Source organism: Marmota flaviventris, chromosome 11 (genome assembly GCF_047511675.1).
Source record: "Marmota flaviventris isolate mMarFla1 chromosome 11, mMarFla1.hap1, whole genome shotgun sequence".
Taxonomy (NCBI): Eukaryota; Metazoa; Chordata; class Mammalia; order Rodentia; family Sciuridae; genus Marmota; species Marmota flaviventris.
The window spans coordinates 42,385,215-42,412,527 of record NC_092508.1 but is presented as its reverse complement, the minus strand read 5'-3'; the positions used below and the strand labels follow the sequence as shown (position 1 = coordinate 42,412,527).

At 33.3% G+C, this 27,313-nt stretch overlaps 1 protein-coding gene across 1 annotated transcript in view; it reads right to left on the bottom strand.

Moving 5' to 3' along the window:
* The window catches only part of Tmeff2 (transmembrane protein with EGF like and two follistatin like domains 2), a 240,566-nt gene that overhangs the window by 105,604 nt on the left and 107,649 nt on the right, over positions 1-27,313 (bottom strand). The window contains exon 5 of the mRNA XM_027925008.2: positions 3,350-3,446. Within this exon, the coding sequence (XP_027780809.1) occupies positions 3,350-3,446 (97 nt within the window). The remainder of the gene's footprint in view (positions 1-3,349; positions 3,447-27,313) is intronic.

Here is a 27,313-nt window from a genome sequence, read left to right as displayed (position 1 = left end):
TATTTTTTTCACCTTTGTATATGCATTGTAGACATGATAACAGTATTATTACTATTTCTTTATATCTCATTATTACTTCTTTATGTAGGATAGAAGAAATTTATTTGCATAAAATCATAGTTAAGTTGATATCAAAGATAAGATAAAACAAAACACTGAGTTTCATTCTCTGTGGCCAGATGGCATATGCAGTATTTTATGTTTGCAAGAGAATCTGCTGTGGTCTCATTCAAAATCAACAGTGTATTTGAGCCCAAGGAAGTTCTATTGATTAGTACTGTAAGTCAGATCACCCTCCTATCTTACTTTATAGCCTCTTTCATTCCATGCTTATTTAAATTCATTTATTGTTTTATTCCTATGTCCTTCAGCTGTTTCTAATCTGCCCTTCATGGTCATAACTAAATATAATATGCTAACATACAAAGATATTTATGTAAATGAAAATCAATGCACTCATCACCTCAGCACTGTTCTTTATTGCTTACATTGGATATTTTAAATACATTTTATTTAAATGCTAACAACTTTTCATTCTTGCCTGGGAAGTACAATGTCCTTGTTGGCTCCCTGCCCCTGCAGCCCTCTAATCTTCACAGCTATGGTCACTTAGCCCCCATCTGGAGGTTCAAATTTACTCCAATTTTTATAACTAATCTTGTCCCTAGGCTGGGGACATGCAAGATATCCTAGCCAAAAGCTAACTGACTTAGCAACCAGTGAGCCTTGCTGCTGGTTTCATTTTTACCTTGTAACTGACTTCCCAGATTTAGGCTATGAATCTCCCTACCTCTGGTAACCAAGACTTGGCTTTCTATACCACTTCCACTAAATGAATATCTACCTAGTCTTTCCAGTTTCAGTCTCTGATTTGCTTTCCTGTTGGGTACCTAATTCCTCCATGACTGAGGTCTGTCTTGTTCTTCTCATTTACCATTGTTTATCACTAGGCTGCTTTTTTCTGAACTCCAGTTGCCATAGTTGGGCCCTATAGTCAACTGTTGAACTTTTCTGATGCTACTAGCTTAGTCCATATCTCCATGAACTACCTTCATACCTTAGATCTGAACTTTTGCAAGATATCAGAAACGACACTCTGCTTGCTTGGATGGTTTCCCACTGCCTGCAGTAAGCATCTCTCTAGTCACTGGCTCTAATCTGCAGGTCCTGAGTGTTACTGTGAATACACTGCCTGCAATCTGGCCATGTCACTATTCCAGCCACCACAGGAAAGAAATACTCTTTTAATTGTATCTTTGGGTGAATTGTCAAGCTAACACCTTCTGGTTACTTTCAACTTATATTTCATCTTGGCCCCATCATTTAGACAACTCAAGACCTGTTCTATTCTTTGAACAGCAAAATAATAATAGAATATACTTACTACGATTATTTGAAGAAATCCAAGAAAAAAATGTGTAAAAATAATGAAACACATGGTAAGAAATCAATAACTTTTAGCTGATATTGTAATCTCATGTCTTAAATCTTTGTACTTAGAAAGTGGAAACGATCATTAAAATGATGAGAAAAGAGAAGAATGGAAGAAATTCTTTAGGCAATGACTAACTCATATTTGTGTTTTTAAAGCAAAATAATTTACAGCAAGAAAGTTAACAGCTTGAAATTTGACGTGGAACTCCTGATGCTGTCAGAGATTCTTTGGATCAGTCATTTATTTTAGAGCAGTGTTTCTATAATCATTTGAGAAGTTTTAGAAAAATAACATTTTAAGTTGATATCTGAAATTCTGAGTCATTAAGTTTGAGGTAGCATTAAAGAACTGGTATGTTAAAAAAATTCCTAAAGGAATTTTTATGATCTGTTACATTTTGGAACCATGAACCCACCAACCACTTGATGCTCAGGATGTTCTGCAGTAAATGTACATCTGTCCATGGCAATATTGTCATGCAGTGAATGTAGACTCTGACTCCACTCCTACCTGCCCATTGGCAAGAAGTGTCAACAGAAAGGGAAATGCTACCATTATCTGCTTTCATCAATAGAAGGTTGTAACACCTGGCTATTTATTACATGGCAGTGCTTACATACAAGTATCCCAGTTTATTCAGATGGAATCTTCATATTACTTTGCATTAAAAATGTAACTTGATTGTTTCCCTCTTGTCCAAATTACCTTGCCTTCATTTTTGTTGTTGTTGTTGTTTTCATTTCCCTTAGATAAATTTCTCCTTCCACTCACTAAAGTTTGATTAAATGCCTGTTAACTGCTCTAGGAAAATACATATTGACAAAACAAGAGCAACCAACTGTTTTGTATGAACATTGTGGGATGTAAGTAAGAGAGTGTGTGGTAGCGGGTTGGGGGGTGGGAAAGAGGAGGAGACGAAAGAGAGACTAACTCTCTCTTTTCACTATGAAGACACAAAAAACTCAGTCTCATCTTTTGGTCGTTCTCTTTGCTATAAGATCAGGCCAGGGCCAATACACCTGGATGTTACAGAAAGCTAAAATTTTGACACCCACTCAAAATAATGAATATTATTGATTATATGTTCTCCATATCATTATAAGGGAAGCTAAGTATTACTTGGAGGAAAAGAGAAGTTGATCCTACAGAGAAGGCCAGTGGTCATTTTTTATTAAGTGTCTTCCCAATTCAGTTATGAATGTGCACCTGCACATTCCCTAAATCAAATATCTGTGGTTATCAGACCTTACCATCTCAGAAATCATATTAGCACTGCTGTGGTCAGAGTGTGTGTTGTCAGTGAACATGCTGAATCCTCCTCCCTTGAAGGCCCGGGTGTCAGGAGGTAGAGTCTTTGGTGAACCTTCATGTTAGTACCTTTATTGAAGGCCCAGAGTCATCTTGTGCTTCTTCCGCCTTGGTAGGTACAGTGAGAAGAAGGCTGTCTATAAGAAAATGGGTCCTCACCAACTTTTGCTTGAAGTGTTAATTTTGGAATTATCAGTCTCTAGAATGGTGTGAAATTAGTTTCTGTTTCTCGGCTATCCAGTTTATGGTATTTTATTATAGCAACTTGGTCAGAGTTAGACAGCAATCTGACATTATTTCTCGATGGTGTTTCCTGAGAGATATTCCTGTAAATATGATTTTCCCTATTATATCTTAACATTGCCAAACGTTAGAAGGGGGAATCAGTGATATTTTAGTGTGCCTTATCAGGTAATGCCCTGGATAGCTTCCCAGCTGGCCTACCTCTTAATTCAGTTCCAGAAATTCCTTGCTACTTTTTACCCTCCTCAGGAACCCAAAAGAAAAGAAAATACCAACAATGTCTTCTTTTGGGGAATAGTTTATGGAATAAAAAAATAATAATTGCTATCATTATTTTGTTTAAGACTGAAAACAGCATCTTACCAGACATCCTCAGCATCCTCATCACATTCTGCGCCAAACTGGCAAATATCACAGGTAGATGTCTCCTTCTGACTGGTTTCTCCAGAGCCCTCATGGACTGTAGGACAGAAAAAAGTAAACAAAGGAAATGCAGATAAGTGTGCATACAATCAACAATGTTGACACAGTTCTCTGATAAAGCTGTTAATTTCCAATGGACCTGTCTGCTACCAGGGCTTTATAGGAACATCATTCTCAACCGTTTTCTTCCCCTTTAAGGGTAACTCTAGCAACACTTTGCTACAGATTGGAATGTAGTCAACACTTCTTCTGAAAAGCAAAATAAAGTAACTAAAAAGTATGTTTACTGGATTTATAAAAATTGCTCAGCTAGCAAATAGAATATATGAAAGAGCTATTTAATGAAAAAGGATTTAGACTGTTATCTCCGTAGAAGAAAAATCTAGCGTCTAGTTTATGAAAACTATTGAATTATCTCTTATTGCTAAATTATAGACATTTTTCATTCAAAGGTTTTCATGTATAATTTTTAAAATATTATATAGGTAGTCATGTCTTATTAGATATGTCCACTTTCCCCTCCTCAAACTGCTAAGTACTTGTGGGGAAAATATGTTGATTATAAGTCTTTAGAAAACAGCTCTCGTTTTACTGTCATTTCTTGAATCTTACATAAAAATTGGACAGGGCAAATCATAGTGATTTACTCTTAGAGTTTTGGACATAAATTTTATTTAAAATATATATATTTAGTCACTGGTGATGATCATTTATACTGGCCCTTGCCATCCCCAGAATTACAGGTATAAAAATAGGCAAAATGTAACCTAATTACAAAATGCACCTTTCAAAAATCATGACAGGATGATATCAACTGATAAAAAATTTCTAGTATTTTAAATAGGGAGGAATAAGCTGGACTTTTGAGGTGATAGACTATTGTTTACCAATTAAAAGACATGTTATTAAAAGAAAAAGTAGCTTTACTTGCAAGTGAAAAATCACAACTATCTAACTACTACAAAGATAATCAGATTTCATGGACAGATTGCATGCTTTAAAACATATGTTTAAAATCTAAGAGGGCTTTAAAAAGTGCACTTCTGCAAAGATCACATATCTTCAAGAAAAAAAAATATGAGAAATTCCTGTCTTTATGAACTCTAATAAAACATTTTTAACAAATAATTTAAAATATGCACCCTGAGCTTGTCAAATTCAATGTTATTTTTACACTTCATTTTTTCATTTCTTTTTTGTTTATTAACAGGATTTTTAATATTTATAAAAACAAAGAACTGCACTTCTTAATTTTAATTTATTACCATGCAGATGACTGATTTGTTATACCAAAATAAATAAATAAAAATAAATATATAAATGAGACACAAATCTCAAGGAGAGATTTCTGTTTTGTAGCTCTTTCAGGAAAGGTGGGAAGAATTATTGTCTTCTAAAACAATATATTTTTTGTGTGCCTGAGGATCTGAAGTTATATTGCTTTAGTTTCTCTGTGCTTGACAACCCCTTAATTTGTGTTAAAATTACAAATTTAATAGGTCAACTATAATTGCAAAAATACTGATGGCATAATTTTGAATTTGGGGGACTTTAAAAAAAAGTGTTTTTCCCCCCAAAGAAGAAAGGATTTTAGACTCTGATAGAACAGAGAACAATTGTCTTATTATCCACTCTATTACTCTAATACAGGGAAGACCATTAGAGTGGACCATTGGGATAAGAAGGAAGCTGAGGCCGTACCTCAGGGGAGCCTGAACAGCTGAGGCTGGATTCTTTATTACTTTCTTATTATTAATGCAACACAGAAGCTGCTAATGGGAGAGAGCTTTTTAGTGTTAGCAAGATTAGCAACTTCCAGGTTAAAACTTCCCATCACTCAGGAAACACTAACGCAATGGGAAGGTCCTTAATGACCAGCGAGGGCTGCTTAGAGCAGTCCCATTTTGTTTAGCGCTGAGATCCTTGGTTCGAGATCTACTGGAAGTAATCCAGGGATGAATTTTGCTAACTCAGGAGGGCTAATAATAATATTTCTACCCAAAGTCACATTACATTTCTATAAAAGGGCAGTTATTGGAAGAACAGGGATGTTTAGAAATTTTCTCGTAAGGAGAAGTAAATCCAGAGGAAGCTATAGCAATAGCCCCATCAATAAATATTTTGGGAATTAAATGTCTTTATATGAAGTCATCCTCAATGAAAACTATAGTAAAATCTTTCCATATTACCTGAAGCACAGATTTTCATGTTTATAAAGCACAAGCAATTAAAAAAGTGCCCAGCTTTCATTTAATCTTGTGGACCAATGGTTATTAGAACTGGAGCTAAGAGTTCTGGCAGATTTATTTATTTATTTAACATAAATGTCTTGTAATATTCTTGGAAATACTGAATTAACTGAAATACTGAAGTTTGGGACTTGGATATGCACATTCTAAAAAGCGGGCAGTCCCTTAGTGATAATCTGTGTCTTAAGCAATACCAACAAGACTCCATTTGTTCCAAGCCTTCTCCTCATGTTGTCCAGCACAGGGTTTCTAACACTACAAAAGTCCCAGGAAGCATCTGAGGTTTTGTTAAAGGGAGATTCTGCTTCAGTAGGTAAGAGGAGCTGCTTGAGGTTCCCCATTTCTTACATGCCCCCAGATACTGCTGCTACTGTGGCTGGTCCACAGATTACATTTTGAGTTGAAAAAACAGCATTGTGTTTTTCAAACCATAATTCACAATCTATTAGTGGGTAGTGAAACTTATGTATCACAATCCACATTTTTGTAGATACAAAACATACTAGACTAGAAAATATCAAAGTGCATCTCATTTAGCATTAATATGTCAGATTTTATAACAATGCTTTAGTTACATAAATGTACACTCATACAAGGCTGCAATATAAATTACAATTCTTACTAAAGGTCAGAGTCATGAAAGCTTTCTTGAAAACCACTGATTTAGCATGTTACATGCTCAATAATGTGTGTTGAATTGGACTGTTTCTTGTCTTTCTACATTACCAGAAATGGGAAGGATCAGTACCTAATTATTTGCAGTTATATACTGATTATACAGGAATAAAACACCTTTATCCTAAACTATTATCTTAACCACACATTTGCATTTTATGTCCTTTATTTTGTAGTAAGAGTTTTAAACCCTTTATTTTGAAGTTGTGAAGCAAAAGAATTATTTCCTTTTATTTCATAGAAACTTAGGTTTTGGCAAGTGATTGAAAGAAATTTGAGGGGCAAGGGATATGGAGCTACTGAAAGAGCAGCATATTTAATATGTCATTCTACAGTTAAAACTGATTTATTCCTTTTAGGAAGATTTGGAATTGGAGGCTTATTAAAATGATAATGTTATGTTTTCCTCAAATCTCTCTGCTGTGCTGTTTTTTCCTGAAGTTTCCTAAAGTTCTTTACTCACTACTCTGTTCTGTCCCAATACAGGTGGGCACACTAGTCTGACACATTCAACAGGCCTACTGAGTCCCGTTTCTCTGCTGAACTCACTATCATAAATAACTCAACCTCCTGTTTCTCTTGTAATATTCTTAACCTATTCTGAATACATGGTGAAATATAATGTTCAAATACTTAGTCATTCAGTGTCAATTTGTTAAGATCTGAGTTAAAAGTGATGTTCAGTGAAACACTCAGATCATAAGGATTCTTTTCAATCAGTTTTGAAGAGTGCATATGAAGACACATATGGAATGATCATCTCAGAAAGGAAACTTTCTGCTCCTTCCCACTACAATTGCATTTCCCTACCACCATGCTACTTACATATAAGCAGATCATTGATCAGCACAGATTAGTTTTAATGATTTTAGAAATCATCTCAATGTAATAATACAACATGTAAATTATGTTGAGATTCTTTCACTCAGAATAATTTGAGATTCAGATAGTTGCAGAGTTTAGTAGCTTGATAGCTGGGTTAGTAGAGCACGTACTTATCATTGCATGAGGCCCTGGGCTTAATCCCCAGTACCCAAAGTAGATGAATAGACAAATAAGTAAATAAATGGAAAGAAATTATAATTGTGTACTTATGAATAAAGCAGACATAAATATTCTTGGTAAAAGGTTTCTGGTGCACATATTATTATTTTGCAGTACTAAGGATTGAATGTAAAGGTGCTCTAACATTGAGGTACATCCTCAGTCCTTTTATTTCAATATAGTGTCTCCCTGAGTTGCTCAGGTTAGCCTTAAACATAAGATCCTTCTGCCCAAGGCTTCCAAGTAACTGGAATTACAAGCATGCACCAACACAGCCATGTACATATGTTTTTGTTTCTCTTGGACAACTACCTAGCAGTAGGATTATTGAGTCTTAAGGTAAAAGTTATTGTTGCTGGTATTTTTACATTTACTTCCCAGTGCAGAAAATTTTAAAAATATTTTGGACACATTTGTTTTGTTTTGTTTTGTCAGATATACATCTTGTGATTTTTTTTTTTTTTTTTGTATTTTTGGATGATGTGCTTTTTTTTTTTTTTTTTTTTCCCCAATGAGAAACGTTTTTTGATGAAGTTAATTGTCTTTTGTGTGAGTCTTATTTTTATGGCTCTTTTAGGAAGCTTTCTTCTCAAAGGTCAGGAAGATATTTATGTTTTCTTTAAGTCTCAAAATTTATAAATTTTTACACTCAGGTTTATGAGCATCTTAAATTGGATTTTTTGTATGATATGAAGTTAAGATTGAGAATCGTTTTTCCAAATATTTTTACTTTTCTCTTTTGATTTGTAATGTGGTAAAATGCCCTGCAGTAAGCCAACCTCGCATTCCTGGAAAACCCAAACCTATATATTGACATTTTTTATTTACTGCTGGATTTCATTTGCTAATATTTTGTAAAGAATTTTTGTATTCACTTTCATGAGAAATTCTTGCTATAATACTCTTTTCTTATATTGTCCATGCCTGATTTTAGTCTCTGAGTTAAAATGGCTTCATGTTATGAGTTGGGAAGCATTCTTATGTCTGGCTCTTTAAGAAAGAGGTTGTGTATGATGAAGTGTTATTATTTTCCCATGCATATGATTGTTATAATTCATTAATGAAATTACCTGGTACAAGAGTAATTTTTCAAAGTTATTCAATTACTAATTTAGTGTCTGTATATAAGACTATTTAATGTTCCCATTTTATTGTTTTCTGTTCTTTATTTTTCTTTATTTCCTTTATGTTACATGATTAGGGTTTAAATTATTATTTTTCTAGTTTCTCAAAATAGAGGTACTTTATACTTTCTTATTTTCTAACACTGGTATTTAAACCTATAAATATTCTTGTAAAGACTGCTTTAGCTGCATCTCACAAATATTGATGTGTTGCGTTTCATGCATTTCTGTTCAGGGTACATACCTTTGAATATCCTTTGAATTTTCTTCTCTGATCCATAAATTATTTAGTAGTGTGTTTTTAACTTCCAAATATTTAGGGATTTTTCAAAGGTTCATTATTTTTATTCATCTTTATTAAATGCAATAATTTAATTTGTCATGGCTAGAGAACACAAGTTAAATTAAATCATCTGAAATATATTGAAACTTGTTTTATGGTTTTATGACCCAGAATATGGTCATATTGAGCATCCTTGGTGTACCTTAGAAACTGCAGCTTTCTCTTGTGTGGAGAATTTTCCTATCAATGTTAATGGCTTAAGTTAATGGTTAGTGCAATTACATTATCCATAACTGTATTAATGTTTTTGTTTAATTGTTTTATCTGTTACTGAGAAAAGAGTTTAAAATCCACATTGGTGACAGTAAATTTGCTGCTAGTTACCTTTTGTTTTGTTAATTTTTATCTTACATTTTGCAACTCTGCTATTGGACGTTTAGTGCTCTTATGAACAGAGTCCCTGGTAATGCTATTCATCTTGAAGTCTACTTTCTCCTGATATTCATACTTTATCACCAGCTTTCTTTTGCTTTTTCTTCACATTCTTTTACTTTCAATCTGTTTCCTTATGGTTAAAATGTGTTTCTATACAATCTGAATATGTATGCATTTAATCAGAATGCAGCTTTGGCTTTTGTCCAGTGTGAAAAAATGTCCATTTATTCTAGTTTAATTACTGATATGTGTGGTTTTTAAGTCTACCAATTTGATGCTTGAATCATATTTACTCCTCTTCTTGTGTTATTCTTTTCCCTTTTCTTCTTTCTTTTGGAGAGTCAACTATTCTATGGTATTAATTTTATTTTATCTCTTCTAATGATATATGGAGGAGATGTTTCATTTTTGTGTTATTATTTTGATGGCTATTTTAAATTTTCTTTAAATTATCCTAACCTATTACTTCATTACAAACTTAATAACTTTATGAAAACATATTTCCAATGGCGTATCTTGCAATCTTTTCATTCTTACCATTATGTGTTTTATTTCTTCTCACATGGTAGAATTCATGTTTCCTTTAAAATTATCTTTACTTTAAATAACCATCCTACTCTTGTATGCTAATTTCCAAATAAAAAATCCTAATGAAGGCACCTGCCAATTCTTGCTAATGATGTGACTTTGACCTATATTTGCTTTAACTTTTCAAGACCTGTCTGTAGAATCATATTCTCCATGGAAGAGACTATTGGCATATCACACTCAGAGTAGATTTATTGTTTTTCCCATTGTTTTCCTCTCTTTCTAACAGAAGGATCACGTTTCTCACTGTAGCTCTAGGACTTGGAGTGTCATGATACCACACTTGGCCTTGTGACACTAATTTGCCATGAAAATGTGAGTGGAATCGAGAGAGCTCTGGATAGAAACTATAAAAAGGCTATTGTGTAGATTTGTACTTCTTGCTCTTTCCCTTTGTATATAAAAAAAAGACACATTCTAAAATATGGGTTGTTCTTTCAACCAATTCCAGCATAAGAAGAAGATATATAGAGCAGAGCCACAGCTGACCGTAGCTAAAGGAGCAAGATATATGCCATTGGTGCTGCAAACCACTGAGATTTTGAGGTCATTTGTTACTATAGTTTTACCTAGTGAAAACTGACTAATAAAACATGGATAAATGTTATTAATACACCCTAGGAAAATAAATATATTCATATCTCAGATTTTTCTTGCTATACTTAGCTATACAACCTTAGCTCTGCTTTTAATTTTCTTCAAGTCTGCTTTGCATCTTTTTAAAATTTTCTTTCCATGTCAGCATACATTCTACAATAGTTTAAGCATATTTCTTCTATTGCATATTTCTTTTTTCCTCCAGATAATACTACCTTTCCAGTCTATGTATGACTCCCATTTTCTCTTGCATGTAGCTTTAGTACTTCTTTTTAACTAACCTATAAAGTGTTTAATTTGTATTAAGTATAATATAAAGATGTATAAATAGAAATCTCCAATTGCATCAAGTCTGAAGTAAGTGGCTCAAGTAAGTGGTCTGAGAAACAGAGTGAATCAATAAACAGGATGAGCTTTCCAGATTTAAATGGGGATTATTTATATAGTTATAGATATTAGGGATTATTTAAATAATTATAAATTTGAGAAAAAGAAACTTTTATATAAATATTATGCTGACCATAATCTTAATTTTTTAAAAATTTAGAACACATTTTTTTCTCCTTCTTTTTCATTTAATATCAATCTAGTGGTCAGTGTTTTTTCTTAAATTAGTAGAATGACAAAGCAATTTTTGGTAGACTTTTAATTTCTTTCTGCTTTTTTACATAAATAAAAAATTGGTTAATGATAGCATTCAATATACCTGTTGCAACTAAAATTACTTTATCAAATTGTGAATGACAATTGTTTCTTTGTTAACTAATTGAGTAAATTACAATAACTTTATTACCTAAAAGCTGAACTGTGAGTGTCCCTTCCAATGAAGGATACGGTCCACTTAAAGAATGGAAAGGATATTTTAATTCACACTTTCCAGTCCTTCTTTAATTTGTGCAACTGCTTATCTTGCATCTGTATGACAATCTCTCTCATATACTTCTTCTACAGGTAAGTTGGATTTAAATAAGAGGAGTTGTTGACAGTTCCTAGAGGCTCAGAAAGTTCAAAAAAAAAAAAAAAAAAAAAAGAAAGTTCTAGGCTGCTGTGTTTGAGCCATAACAATGCCATATTTTACATTTTCTGACTTTTCCCTAGAAATCCCAATATGACTTTAAAGAAAAATAGGAAAACACTTTCCTTTTTTTTTCATTTAATGTGAGGATATTTGTCATATGAATAATAGCTACACTGTTATATACTATTGAAATGCTAAAATAAGAGAAGTGGCATTTTGGTTTACTATTTGCAAGACTAACATAGTTTAATACTATATATGTATCCATTCATAATGCAGCAATATATATTCATATTTTAGGGAGGAAATCAATTATCTTTAGTTTCTTTTACTTAAAAAAGTACTACCCTACTGATAATTTTAAAATTTCAATTGATTTAAATGCCAAAAACTGAAAAAAGACTGAAATTATACTTATACATAATGGCTTAAAATTCTAAAAACACTTGAAAAACCCAAGAACCAACTTTATAACTGAGCAAATGTAATTTCATATTAAAGACTTCAAAAGAAGAGATCATTATAGAAAATTTAGTCTTTCATAATTAAGCTAGTTTGCTAGAGCTTGACAAAGCTTCTTTAGAAATAACACATAATTTATCTTCTGAACAACAATGAAAAATAATTTAGGAGATTAATACAAAACTACCTTGTTGAGGCATAATTCTATTGTCATCATTTAAGCCTGACTGATTTCACTTAGTTTTGTCTGAGTCAGAACTGAAGATACTTAGTTTATTTAAATGGAGGAGGAGAAAGGAAGTCAAGGTGGAAGAAAGGAAGAAAAGGAGGAAGAAAAACAGCTTGATATCATGCATAGCATAATTCAGTTATATCAAGTTGATATTCATGAAACGATATCATATCAATTAAAAGATAATTATAAGAAAAATAGTTCTATTGTTCCCTGCATAATGAATTTGTATCTTTTTGTGCATATTCATATAAATGACTTTAATTTTTTTCCTTATTGAATGCCTAAAAGATGGGAAATTTATTTTTCCTTGATATATTATGAACATTAGTTTAGGTTACGTAGAATATGGTGAGTACCAAGTCCCAGTGAGAGGAGATTAAGGAAAGGCTGGGGGGGTTACTAATAGGAAACAGTGATGTGAGCAACACTTTTGCACAGTTTTTCTGATGAAGCAAACAAAGAATGAGCATTGAACAAATAAGAATTTTGAGTCAAGACAAATATTTTCATGGAAAAGTAATGTTAAGGTACCTTTGTAGCTAAGAGGAATGATGGAGCAAGAAGGAACAAATTTAGGCAGTAGGGAAAGAAGACGTTACAGAAGCAAGGGACTTGAGAAGGAATTGGGTGTAGACAATGGTGTAGTGGTTGGTCTCAGAAGAAGGAACACAGATAGTATAGGAAGAGGGATGGCTGAGTACGTGGATACATATGTAAGGAACAAGTAGCACTGACAGGGCAAGAGGAAGTATATCTTTTCTGATTGTACTTGTTGTCTCTTTGTCTCTGCTCATACTTAGGGAAGCCATCGGTTGGGCTAACAGAAAAGAGACAAGATGTGAAATGCTACATGAGAATGAATATATTAATTTGCAGTTACTTATTCTACTAGTAAATCTCTGGTGAATAAAGATATATTTTTAATAATTCACACTCCTGTATGTCTTTAGTACATAGCATTTGGTGTTGGTAGCTTAAATGTATTTTGTGATATAGAGTTTCATTTCAATAATCATATTACCAAATGATTTAACTTTAATGTACACAAGGTTTATTTTGGTAAAGGGACTTCACAATTTGGTTAAAAACTTACAAGTCCTGTTTGTATCCTACATATTTTCCCATTCCACTGACACTGTACTAGTTCAAATTTCATCAAATCTTGCTTATATTGCTTTCAATCTTTTTTATTAGTGCATACTAATGATGCAGAATAATGGGCTTCATTGTGGCGTATTCATATATGTATATTTCATAGATGGGTCATTTCTATCCCTGTTTTCTAATAGTCTCCTTTCTACTTTCATGTCATTTTTTTTAATCCCACATATGAGAGAAAACACACAATACTTGTTCTTTTGAGTCTGACTTATTTTGCTAAACATGATCTCCAGTTCTATTCATTTTCCTACAAATGATGTAATTTCATTGTTCTTCATGGCTGAATAACACTCTTTTGCATACATACCACATTTTCTTTATCCATTAATCAGTTGAGAGAAACCTAGATTGATTCCATAGCTTGGCTATTGTGAATTGTGCCTTGTAAACATGGGCATATAGGTAACTCTATAGTATGCTGACTTTAATTCCTTTGGGTATATGCTGAGGAGTGGTACATCTGGATAATATGGTTGACCTATTTTGCTTTTTTGAGGCAACTCAGTACTGATTTCAACAGCAAGTGTGCTAATTCATACTCTCACCAACAGTGTATGTGAGTTTGTTTTTCTTGCATCTTTGCCAGCCTTTATTGTTTTGAAATCTTGATGATTGATATTCAAACTGGAGTTAGATGGAATCTCAAAAGTAATTCTGAGATCTCAAACATTTTTGCCATATAATTTTTGGTCACTTATTCTTCTTTTGAGATGTCTGTTCAGTTCACTTGCTCATTAATTAATTGGAGGGGGGTTGGTTTTAGGTTGTTTGAATTCTTTACATATTTGGGGTATTAATCCTCTGTTAGGAGAATAGCTGGCCAGATTTTCCAACAATCTGTAGGTTGTGTCTTCTCTCTGTTGATTGTTTGCTGTGCAGAAGCATTTTAATTTGATGCCATCTCATTTCTTGACTCAATATTATTTCCTGAGCTTCTGGAGTCCTATCTAGGAAGTTATTGCCTGTGCTTACATCTTGAAGTGTTTCCCTATTTTCTTTTAATTGTTTTAAAGTTTCAGGTCTTGTTCGGATGTCTTTGTTCCTTGACTAAATTTTAAAGTAACTAGTAGATCTCTACACTTGCAAACTTGCTTCTTTTAGATATATCTCCTATGTCCCTAACTGAAATGAAAACATAATCACGTCACTGAACACTGAAAATGAAATGAAGTAACCTAGAGGCAGTGCACACTGGACAAATTCAGACCTGATGCTAGGTGAGCTACACATGGGTTCTTCAGATATTTTCTCAAGCCCCAGATTTTTTTACTTGTAAAGTGAGATGCTTGCCCTGCTTAGCACACAGGCTGGGATGAAGATGAAACAAGCGGATATGTGAAAGTGCTTGCATCCACTAAATTGTTCTGTCACTCTAAGGTGTTATCATTAAGAAAGTGTTAAGTCATTCTCTTATTCCAAATAAGAAGGATTTTGAAGGAAGTCCAAAAAGACTGAGTTTCCCAAATGTGAATTCTTGGCCCTGTGAATGACCTTATGATGATACTAGTCTGAAAAATCTTTGTGGAAGCAGGGAAATAAGAATCATAAAGCAACATAACAAAAATAAAGAATTAAAGATATGATAGAACTTATAAAGAATGTCTTGCACCAAAACATCCAAATTTGACTTTTGTGTACAAGAAGTAAAAAAGATCAAGGGAGGACAGGTGAGGAGTGGTGAGACGTCTGATAGACGTCCTCAGAGATTGTCCACAGTGGCAGGCTTTAGCACACTGGACCTTGCTAGGAATAACACACTAAGGTAGTATTCCCTCCTTTTTCTTATTGATGTAGACAAGAATGGAACTGAGAGCTTTTCGCTTTTCCTTTTTTACTGGCCTGTTATGAGTACTGGTTTGCACTGTAAGCCTAAAAAATATAATCCATCTAAGCCTGACTTCAAGTTCAAGTAAAACTTGAAGAAAAAAAAATAAGATAAAGACTTGTTTAAATACATAATTTACTTTAAAAAGTAATAATAATAAGGCAATTTTAAGCGGTCACCACATTTCATAAAATTGGTAAGAACAGCAACAATTTTTTAAAATTGTGTATGTTTTCCAGCAGAGTTTTGCTATTTTAAGGTTCACCCTTGGTTTTGGAATGACAATGACCAAATATAAGGAAGCTTATTAAGATTATAAATCAGTGTTTCTTATTAGTTTCAGTCTTCTGCTAGATCTAGCTGTACACCTTGACACCTTGCTTGTTCCATAATGAGACACCCAGGTTCATCTCCACAATTTCGCTTCTACTGATTCCAGGTGGTGGAATCTGGTGACTCTTCTCATTCTCTCTTCTAGTTTCCAACTGCCCCTTAAGCTCTGGTTTCAAACCAGTAACTTGTGGTCTATTCTAGATCTCCCCAAGTTCCTTCTTTTTATGCTGTTTCTTGGAACTACCTGCCCCCAGCAACCCCATTACTTAAGTTTCATTGACTCCCAAAGTGCTTGCACATACATTGTTTCAAATCAACTACAAAAAAAAAAAAAAAAAAAAAGCAAACAAGATGAAAAAAAAAAAAAACACATCTTCTTGAAAATGTCAGGAGAGAAAGATTGTATTTATTTGATTTGAGGTGTGAAAGAAGATATGACCATCTTCCACGAAGCAATAAAAGAAGAAAATACTAAATAAAACAAATCCCACAAAATGGTCTAAGAAAGCTGAAGTGCTGGAAGAGGTAAGAAATTGACTTTGAGCCAATCAATATGTCTATTTACAGAACCATTAGCTCAGTCTAAAACTGTAAAGTGAAAAGAATGAAAAATTGTGGAAAAGACATATAGAGTAAAAAAAAAATACAGGTGCATTAGAGAAATTTTTGTTACCATTAGATTGCCCAGGCTATCCAGAGAAAAATGGAGAGAAAGTTTACAAAATTAACAATATCTGTTTACAATTTCATCATGAGACCAATTTTCTGAACCTTATTTAAAAAAAAAATTCAAACCAATGAAATTCTACCATTTTCCCTAACTTTTTATAGGTTTGGAAAAATATCTTGAAAATTTAGGGAAAATTTCTAGTGCTCTAAACCATAAGATTTAGGATGAATAGGTACTGTAGTATATTTCTTCAGTTTAAGAGTCATTTAAATTATATATATTAAAAGACATATAAGGTTTTCAGTCATAAAATATGGTTTACATTTGTGAATTAATAAAATACATTATGGTAAGAATAAACCTTAGAAGTGAACATTTTGAAAGGTCAAAACATTTATCTTATTATAACATTGTGGGTTATATTGATGGAATTAAAATTTAAAAAACATACTTTTATAGAGCTTTACTGTTGTTCATATTGAAGACTGTGGCCTCTGTTTAGCTGTCACTGAAGAATTTCTAATGAATATGAAATTCTAATAATGAATATATTGGCTAATAAATGATTGTGAATGACACTTCAAAAATACAAATTTGATTGAGATATAATCCTTTCTGTTCAAAGTTTTCCTATTACTTTAAGGATAAAAGTCCATAGTCAATATCATTGTATTTAATCTTTTATGATTGTCCCCAACTAATCTCTCCACCTTCATGTCTAGTCACATGTCATGCTTGTTATGTGACAGCTACACTTATACCTTCCTCAGGAATTCACACATGTTGCTATCAATGTCTATCCGGGCATGTTTTCTCTGACCTCCAAGTATGATTGAGACTGTACCATATGATTCAGTTGCAGAATTCTACCATTCCTGAATGATAGCCTCACCTTTCTCTCTTTTCCTCCATTGTTGTGCTTGGTTCTTAGTTTGTGGCCCAATATTCTTAGCACCTATGATATTCTAAAACTTAGATCATTTTTCTTATTCTCCCTCATTGTGCTGAGGATGAATCCTAGGGCCTGAATGAAGTATGGGGGGCAAACATTGTATCACTAAGGTATATCCCTACCCCCAACACTCATTTGCTTTTTAAATTCCTCTTAGAACAGAGCTTAGAGTTGACAAGAAGTAGTAGTCAGAGTGGGCAAATTCAGAATTTGTGATCTTTGGGTCATGGTAGCTCTGGGTAACAAGGTGTGATCCCATGTTCAGTTGATTAAATTGAGGTAGGAGTTGGAAACTGTAGCACCAGTGTCAAACAGAAATATTAGACAGGTTCTGTGGTAAACACTAAATGCGTACATTAATTGTCCAGGAACAAGATAATATTGCTTTTTCTGCATGCTCTGATATTGAATGGAGGTGACACAGGTAGAACTTTAGGCTAGAGTAGTTAGTTGCAGGAATCTCTGGAAAGTACTTAAGAGCCAACTCTCCCCACCTAGCACCTTGCCCAGCCAACTTTAGCAAGAAATTATTGAAAGAAGGCGTGAGCATAGGTGTTCTTAAGCCACTAAGTTTGGGGGGTGTTTGCTACTCGGCATTCATTTGTGTAATCTAGCACAACCTGAATATATAAGGATGGTATTTAGAGGTATGGATGCAGTCTCTTTAGTGGACATACTCCACCAGCAACTCTCAAATGCCCCCAGATCCCAAAAGCTTATCCTAGATCAGAGTACACCAAAGTGATTCCAGTGCTAAGTCACTGAGAAAAATGGTACTGAGGTGGAATATCAGAAAAGGACTATCAGCGAACAACAGGAGGAAATGTTCTATTGGATGATAATGCCAGATTCCATTAATGGTAGTTTGAAAATGACATATGAAATAAAAATTAGTCTTCTCCTAGCCCCACAAGAGGAAGAAGGATAGAAATAGGAAAGACTTGATGTGGTGCTATATTCTTGTCCAGGGTGGAAAAGACAGGACGAAATTATTGAGACATTTAGTACAATTTGATCTTATTCTTTCAATAGAGCTAATACTGGTGATTATTAACAACAACAACAAATAGAGTCAAACGTATACTAATTTCTTCTATCATTAAATAAGCTTAATTTTATGTTCATAGAGCATATGGGAAATATTTCTTAACAATCACAGGCATGATTAAAATATCTGTTCACACGCACACTTTTAATGCCCTATAACACAAAGATCAGACTATGGCTGACTCAGGGTATCCCCAAATGGAAAAATATTGTTTTTCCTCTCTCAAAAACACATTCTGCTTTCTTTCCAAATTCATACCCACATGACATTCCTACTGTTGCTTTCATTTTTCCTAATGCTGCTTTATCTCTTCATGCATATTCGTATTTTTAGATCAGATAAAATGAATAGGAAGTTCTTTCCCTGAAAAATATGTAGTGTGATTAAAAAAGAATGTTAATGAAATGAAATACTTAAAAGCTTTGTGAAATATTGATACATAGCAACGAATTCTGTCTCTGTACTCAGTTGCTTTTCTTTGTGTATCTGAAGCACCGTTCTTATGAAATTATGTGGATGTACAAGCACTTGTATTGACAGCATTTTTAAATGGAAGGGAAGGGGGAGAAAAAGGAACTTAATATATGTAATAGTACATAGAGACTAATCATGCCTTCACTGCACCAAATCCATTTTTCAGGATATCTACCTCCGTACAGAAATCCCTTTCACCAACCCAGTACAGGTATTCGAAATGAAGAGAACTATACTGGGTTGTTGAATTCTGTTTCAGAGACAGGGACTGACTTTCCTCACAGCAGTTCCATTCCTCTGCTCTCACACTGCCTGACAAGCAGTTCAAAGACAGAGATCTTGAACTACATCCCCTTGCCTGAAAAGAGATTACAAATAAAACATGTACCTCACTTTATTCTTAGGGCCTGTGTGGCCAAGGTAGTGATTTGTTTGTGTACAGATGGGCCTAGTGCAAAGAAACAGAGAACATATTCAGATGAGGCATTGCTAAATGGGAAAGATATGTTTCAAGGACAGCGTCTATATTATATTAGCTACACCTGGCAGAGTCCCAGGGCAAGGTAAGTATACTCTAAACAATGAAGTCTCCTTAGTAAAAACTGCTCCATATTGAGCAAACTCTATGGGTGGGAAATAACAATCAAGAATGTCACTCTGAGGAGGAGTATATATTTTAGAGGCAGATTTTACATCAACTTTAACACAGCTGGAAAGAGTTCAACTTTTTTTTTTAAGACAAATGACTTGAATTTTAAAACTTAAAAAATTTAAGACTATATATGATTAGTGTACCAATACTAGATTAGGAATAAAATTCAGTCTCAGAACTTCAGTAAAATTAAGAAGCCAGTTGCATTCTTGGCACATAGAAATGTACATTTAAAAAAACCTACTTGTTTGCTTAGTGCATCTGCTAAATGATACAATATCCATATCTATGATTACTCCAGAGATCAAATTAAGAACATTGCTCATTTGTTGGTATGTCTCTAAGGAAAACAAATGCTAATCCAAAGTGTAATGGACTTTTCAATGTATAATACATTTACCATTCCTTCTACCTTTGGGAAACAAAATTAAAATTAAATAAAAATAAGACATTGTCCACAGTTTTTTTTTTTTTTGGTAAATATTGCATTGTTAATTTAAGGCACTCCTTAATATGAATTTGGTATCAGTTTATGAATCTTCTATAAATATCCCTAAATCTATCTAGATAGAAACATCAAACATGGATTTTTTTTTTTTTTTTTTTTCAGGACAGATCAAAATCCCAGTGGTAAAAGAAGTTTTAGGTATCTCTGAAGGTTTCTTATCACTCAGCAACATAACTCTGATGGTTCATACCTGAGAGGGTCGTCTGAGATCACTCATCAAATAAATCAAATAGTCTGCTCTCTGAAAGAGTGAGCCTATAGTAATCCAAAGCCTTTACTTTCAGACATCAAATCTTTCTTTTCATAAGCCAGAAAAGAAGTTAATATGTCATTCTGGGTAGTGTATGCAAACCTGAGGAAGACCTGCTTTAAGCTTCTACTACAACTTAAAGGTTTGACTTAGCTTAGCAAGGACTATATTTAGTTTTACTCTTTTAAACCGCAAATTCCACAACCTTGATATGCTGAGGAAAAGGTGGTAGTGAGAAGACTGAAAATGTACTGGTTTTATCTCTAAATTTTATTGTAGCATATTTATTAAATGATGATTAAGGTCTACTTGTTTTATATATATGGTTAATATTTAACTAAAAGCAGTATTTTAAATTACTACTATAAAAAAACAGTTTTTGAAAAAGTAGAAATCAAATTCTTTATCTAGGTCTGCGTTGTCCAATATGGTAGTTAGTAGCCATCTGTGGCTGTTTAAATTTACATTAATTAAAATTAAATAAAATTTAAAATCTTGCATTAACTACATTTCAACTGGTCAACAGCAACACGTGATTGGTGGGTATTGTACTGAACATGTGGATATTGGACACTTTCATCAATGTAGAAAATTCTATTGGGTAGGACTGTTGTAGCAAGTTTATAAATCAAACACAGTATATAATAATATTAATAAATCAATCTTCCCAATCAATTCAGTACTTTCATTTTAGAGTTTTTCAGCCTGTGTAAAATAAGAGATGGCATGATTTCCATTTTCATCTTCCTTTGAGGCCGAGAGTGTATCTTATACATATGTGTGATTTGATTATGTATATCTGTTTTGTATGAATCATCTCTTGATTAATAAATAAACACAACAGAAATTATTAAATAATAAGAGCTTACATTCTTACTTTATCTCAAGGGCTGTATAGCTATTGTCTAATTTATTCTCTAAACATCTTGATAATGAGCATCCATATTACTGTGGCTTGAATCTCAAGAGATTGGAAGAAAAGAACTAAGCACCGAAGAATGGATGTGACTACAATGAGTATCTGTTATTCCTCTGTCCAAAGCTCTGGCTACTACACTTGCAATGACATTTACAGTTTGGATTAGCATGCCTGTCTCATTCACTGAAGTTCATTACTGTGCCTAGACTACAGCACTATTTCATACAAACCATGTACATTCTTGCAAAAAATGCTTCCTTTGCACAGGGGCCTAATTTTTCCATGTATAAATTTAGCTGTGTGAGTTTAAATGAAGTCAACATGGGAGCCCTGAGCAGTATGTTATTTGTAATAGGACAGATTTCATTTTGGGTACCTAAAAACTTCCTCCAGAAGAATTATCTTCTAAACTTACATCAACAGGCCTCTCATTACCAGCAGTTTGAGGAGGGAGATTAAAGCAAAATGAAGGCATATAGAGATTTAATTATGTGTTCACATCTAGAAGCAGCGATAAGCTGAGGATCTGCCATTACCTTGATATTTTGGAGATAAAATGGGTATCTGAATAAATAGAAGCCTTCAGCCTCTGCAGCTGTCACTAACATATTTCATCCTAATTGCAAAATATTTATTTTAAACACTAGAACACACTCTGAAGAAGCTAACCTCAGCTGGCAAAAAAAGATTTCAATTGCTAACTTTTCCAGATTAATTGAAATAGTGTGGGAGAGACTATGGATGCATTTTATTCTTGATATTTTTAACTTTGTATTCTGTATATGAGGAAAGAAGGAAAGAAGACAGGAAGAAAATAGAGAAGGAAAAAAGGAGAAAAAAGGAAGGAAAGATGAGATTAAAAAAAAAAGCCCAAGGAACTACCCCCATTGTTTCTTGGTGGATAGGAACTATTTTACTAAGTTCTCTCTGCATTAATATCTACATTTTACTTAGCACCTAATAGGTTCTTAGGAAATATTTGTTGGAAAAAAAAAGAATAAAATCGTTAAATTTTGGCTGAGACTAGGAAAAGAGTCATTTTAAATTTAGTATTTATAGGCATATATTTGTATACTTATAAACTTTCTTTACTCAAATATATATTGCTTTTTTATATTTAAGAAATGAATATGAATCACTGTCTCTATCTTCTATCTCCTCCCAATTCCTTCCTTTTCTGTTATCAACAGAGGTTTGCAATCAATCACATTTCTGATATTTGGGAGTTTTCACCACAAGGAAAAAAAAACTTCCCTAAATATGTATTAAAAATATGATGCCATTAAGGAATCAAGACAAAACTAGATATTGAGTTTTTAGTTCAATGATATGGACCAATCTCTCTATTGTATCCATTCACTCTATCAGCATTCACCTAACCACTAACAGATATTTATAGGGAGAAAGTAGTAAGTCCCTGTTATTATGGAAATTACTGTGAGAAAATAATGTAAGCGTATTCAAATACTTTTAGACTGTGCACTGCACGTACTCTTTTAAAATCTGCAAGTTCATATAGTCCAAAGTTCCCCCACCTCCCACCACTACCAGTGCCATAACAGGAAGTGATGGGGAGAGTGAAATTGAAGGAAGCAATTTTGCATTGCTGGACACTGATGCTCTGGAGCTCAGGCTCTGAGGGGGTCCCACCACAGATGGCGAAGTGGCATGTGGGCACTTATGGAGCTGTGAGTGAGCCAAAAAGTCTGCACAGGATGCACCTAGGTGTGTAATTAAAGTGAGAGTGAGGATCAAGCTCAAGGCTCAGTCTTCTAACCACATACTACCTCCTGCAATTCTCTAAATAGAGCAAGCTGAGCTTTGGTTTGACCCTTTTCCTAGTATTTGCATTTCCTTTTCTTTTTCAGAAAATCCTGGCCTCAGAGGATGATATCTAAATGGTAATGTGTCATTGTGCTGATGAGTAGGGTTACAATGCTTGAGACAGATAGAAACACGTGAGAAAGACAGCTAGATGGCAGATCAAAGGCATTTCCTGACCAGAAGGTAGAAAATAGCAGTTGAGAGTTTTAGCAAATGCACTTAAGAAACTAGAGGAGCTTCTCAGGCATTTATTACAAGCTAATTCAAACCCTTAGGGTTATTGAAGATTTTGTGAAAAGCACCTCTTAACTGACCAACTGTCAATTAGCAAAGGAGAAAATGCCTCAAGTACTCCATTATGATGATGATCAAATAAACGAGCTTTGATTACTATAATAATGGTAGTATAATGTATAAAAAACCCTCTAGTTTTAGATATGAAAAAAATTTATAAATGATGATCATCTGTAAAAATCTACTGTGGAAAAAATTGAGTGTAATTGCCAAATGATGCCAATTTATTTTTTCTTCCTCCAACTTTTCAGGTGATCCATTATCATGAGAAACAATAATCATTAAGGTTTGATCATGCTAATCTAATTTTCTGGATGGCTTATTAACCTTCCAAGGATGTCTTTCTTCTAATTCTTGATCATCAGATTAGACGATAATTAAGCAAGGAATGAGAAACGTCAATTATGTAATACTGTTGGAGAGGATGAAGAAGTTGTAATGAATATTGAGCTTTGTTTTCAAGTTTCGCTACATTCATGTGGATATATGTATATATGCACACATTATGCACAAACAAGTATACACATACATGAATATATATGCATAATTATGTATACACACATATACATATGCATGAATATGAGTGTGCATATAGTTATGCATACATTTATACATATGTTTGCATATAAAACACTACTTTCTGCTTTCTTATAGAAAAGAGATTTAACAAAGCACATATATAAAAACACTATTTAAATATTTTTTCCAAACTAAATCTGACTCTCTAGCTCAGAAAATAAACAGTAGCAAGACATAGAGAATCTGTCTTAAATAACTTCATTTGCACTAGACCTATGTCTTTTAAGAAAAGAGATCCAAAAGATTGTTCAGTTTTTACAGAGATAATGGCATAATTGAAAAAGGATGGATGCTGAGATTATGGGGACCTTAGTTTAATATCAGACTATATCTATATTAATCATATGCCTTTGAGTAGTCACTGAATCTCTCTTAGCCTTAATTTTATCATCTGAAAAACAGGGATAATGGTATCTACTGCAGGAATGTTCCAAGAATGGATGCAACATACATGAAGATTTTGACCTTCAATATTGTAGGACCTTCAGTAAGTAGTAGAAATTTATTGTTCTTTACTTTTCTGTTTGTTTATTGGATTATTTTCCTCTTTTTATTATTCTTTTTTTTAATGTTAGGGATTGAATCCAGGGTCTCATGAATGCTAAGCAAACCCTTGGCCACTGAGTTACATCTCCTTTCTTTGATTACTTGGGTGTGACAAAAAGCCTCATTTGAACCCAGTTTCTCATGTTCTTTTTCATTAGAATTAATGCTAGTTAATTGTTGGATTTTGAGAGCAGTAGAGAATAAGAATTTTTGCCATAGGTATTAGAATTGTATTGCAGAGGTGCTTTTGATGTGAATCAAAAAAATTTACAAATTAATCCTGCTGATTCTCTATATTCCAGATTATTTGTGTAGACCTCAGGCAAAGGACCCTCATTTGATCTTTCTCAATATTTCAGCTAAATCTCACATCATGCAAATGAAAATCTATATTCTGCATAGCATCAGCTTATAAACAAAAATATTCAAATTCAACAACATAGTAGACCTATAGTCAAATATATCAAGTACTGAAATAACTTATGTCTATGCAAACACATATATTACTAACTGCTGGTGTATACGTATGTGTGTGTGTGTGTGTGTGTGTGTGTGTATACAACTAACTGCAGGTGTCCCCTATATACCCATCCTCTCTTATTTCATAATGTGGTAGCCATGGAGGAATCCAAATCAGATCTCACTTTAAGGAAAGAACTTGCGATTTACTTGCAAGATGTATACTTGGCTAAAAGCCTCTAGTTATTAGCAAATTCAGGATTCACCTTTTATTTTAGGCCCAAGCCACATTTTTCTTGGGCAATGTCAGTCATAGACTGTGGTGGGAGCACTAAGGTCTGGTCATTTTTGCCCAACAAAAGATTTCTAATGGGCAATATTTGCTCCAGAAGTGTACTTTGCTTTGACCTAGTATTTGCTGTATTTGTATGTTTGACTCAGTTCCTCAGAGTCCAGCTTCCTTTCCTCTTTCTTTTCACTAGTATCATATCTGCATCAGTTTGAAGATTTTCCTAGCTGAATTCTTCCCTATTTTATCTTTCCCTCACCAAATACACCCTGTATTTGTACATTTGTCTTTATGTCGATTTCCCAGAAGACTCAACTGACACATCCAGTAATAGAAAAAAAATGGATCTCTGAGTGGTCATGTGGGGCCAAGCTGTTTATTTGTCCCGCAGGCCTGGACTGTCATGTGTGAGAGATATAAACTTTACTTTTTGAGGCCTTGTATTATTGCATCCAGTTTCTGCAGCATTAGACTCTAATATATGCATGAATAAATACAAAATTAAAATGATTTTCTTTTACTCTCCACATTTTATATGCCTCAGTCATTTTTTTAATCTAAGTTTTAAACAGCATTCTAAAAATAAATGTTTATTAGCTTTTAAGAGCTAAAGTATTTCTCACTTCTTTATTAGCTTCTTAAAAACCTAAAGCATTTGTTTTGGTTGGTACTTATGGATCATGTTGTACAAATACTAAGAGGGCCATAAAACATATGTGGACTTGAGTACCATGATAAGTCTAAAGACGATTAAGTTCCTTTAATCTAAAAGAGTTTGACCTTATTTTCAGAACTATTACACAATAGTATGGTAATCATGGTAATATAGAAACAAATAAAATTCTACAAATGGCTAAACAATGATTGCAGACTCTAGAGAGCAATTTACTACAAATGTATATTAGGACATACTGACTCACATCAAATGGACCAAGTTATGACAAAATAATTTACCATCACATAGCTTTATTACTGTTAGTAATTCAGAAATTCATGCAACTCATATTTCTTGGACACTTTTGTGAGCCTTGTATTGTGGGAGTGAAATTAAGGCAATGTGGTATTTCCAGATACTGGAACAAACTTAGATCTATTAATTTAAAGGGCCAGCTTTGATATACCATAGTTTTCTTGTTTGCCTAAAAAAATGAACTTGAACTATATAAAGTAATCTGTTTGTCAAACTGAAAACTCACTAATTTGAGCTACTATTTTAGATATACAAAAGCTTACTTGATTTCCAAATTCTTATCTTCTGCTTGTCATTACACATAGTATTTTGCAAAACATTTGATCAAATAAATGTGGCATTTAAAAGAAAATCCTAAAATGTAATGATATTTTCTGATTTTATTTTTTCTTGCTGAATAGAGTATTTTTTAAAAAATTAGCATTCATTGCAACGGTATTTAGGAAGATGATGTAAGAATATTTTAAGAAAATAATTTTTTGTTATTATAGAAATGTATGAAAGAAAAACATCTTGTGATTGGTATTTTCAGATGCAATAGTAGGGCCTATCCAAAACATATAAATAATGGAAAATGTAAAGTGATACTCTTTGTTTTTCTAGCAGAAGCTTGGTGCATAGCTTATTGGTTTACAATAAATCTGCAGAAAATGCCGTATGCTTTATAATTTACTCTTGAATCTGCCTCTGAAAAATTTATTTTCAAAGAAGCTTGTCTACTTTAATATTAAGCCTGGAAATATAGGGAATGAAAATATGTTTCACTCTTAAGTAGTTTGAGGTTTTGTTTCATTAGTGAATTTCACTATAAAGAGGCACAAGATGGAAGTAATTTCTCTCTAGACATATTAATTCTAATTTGTGAAAGATAAAACAATCAGCCAAATGACGTGCCAATTTATTAAATTCATATACCTGAAATTTAATTTCTACTGAATTAACTGTGATAAAATACCAGGCTTTTCTTTCCAAAGAATGAAGGAATCATAACCTTGAAAAAAAATGCCAATGGGCAGAGGGTGAGGCAAAACTGATCTCAGTGGCAAAAAACTCCAGTGCTTTTTAATCAGTTCTGTTATTCTCCAATTGCCTACTCTGAGCATATATATATGGAAAATATAATGGAGGAAATATTGAATTTGTCTACATAAGCTTTAAGATTATACATTTTAGTGTATAAAAATCAATGATGGGGTATCATAACTATTAAAAATTTTATTTGTTTTTGAATTTGCCCTCCTTTTTTGTCATTATAGTTAATTCTATAAGAAACACCTTTTAATTGTATTGTTTTTTCGCCTTACTGAAACATATGCTTAGGAATGGAATTTTGTTTATCAAAGAACTTGAAATTTTTTATTCTGCTCCCTTATCCATGACTTCTATTTAAGTCTAGTGCTCTTTCCTGCTAAGATTAAGATTGCATGTGGCTTCAGAGTTC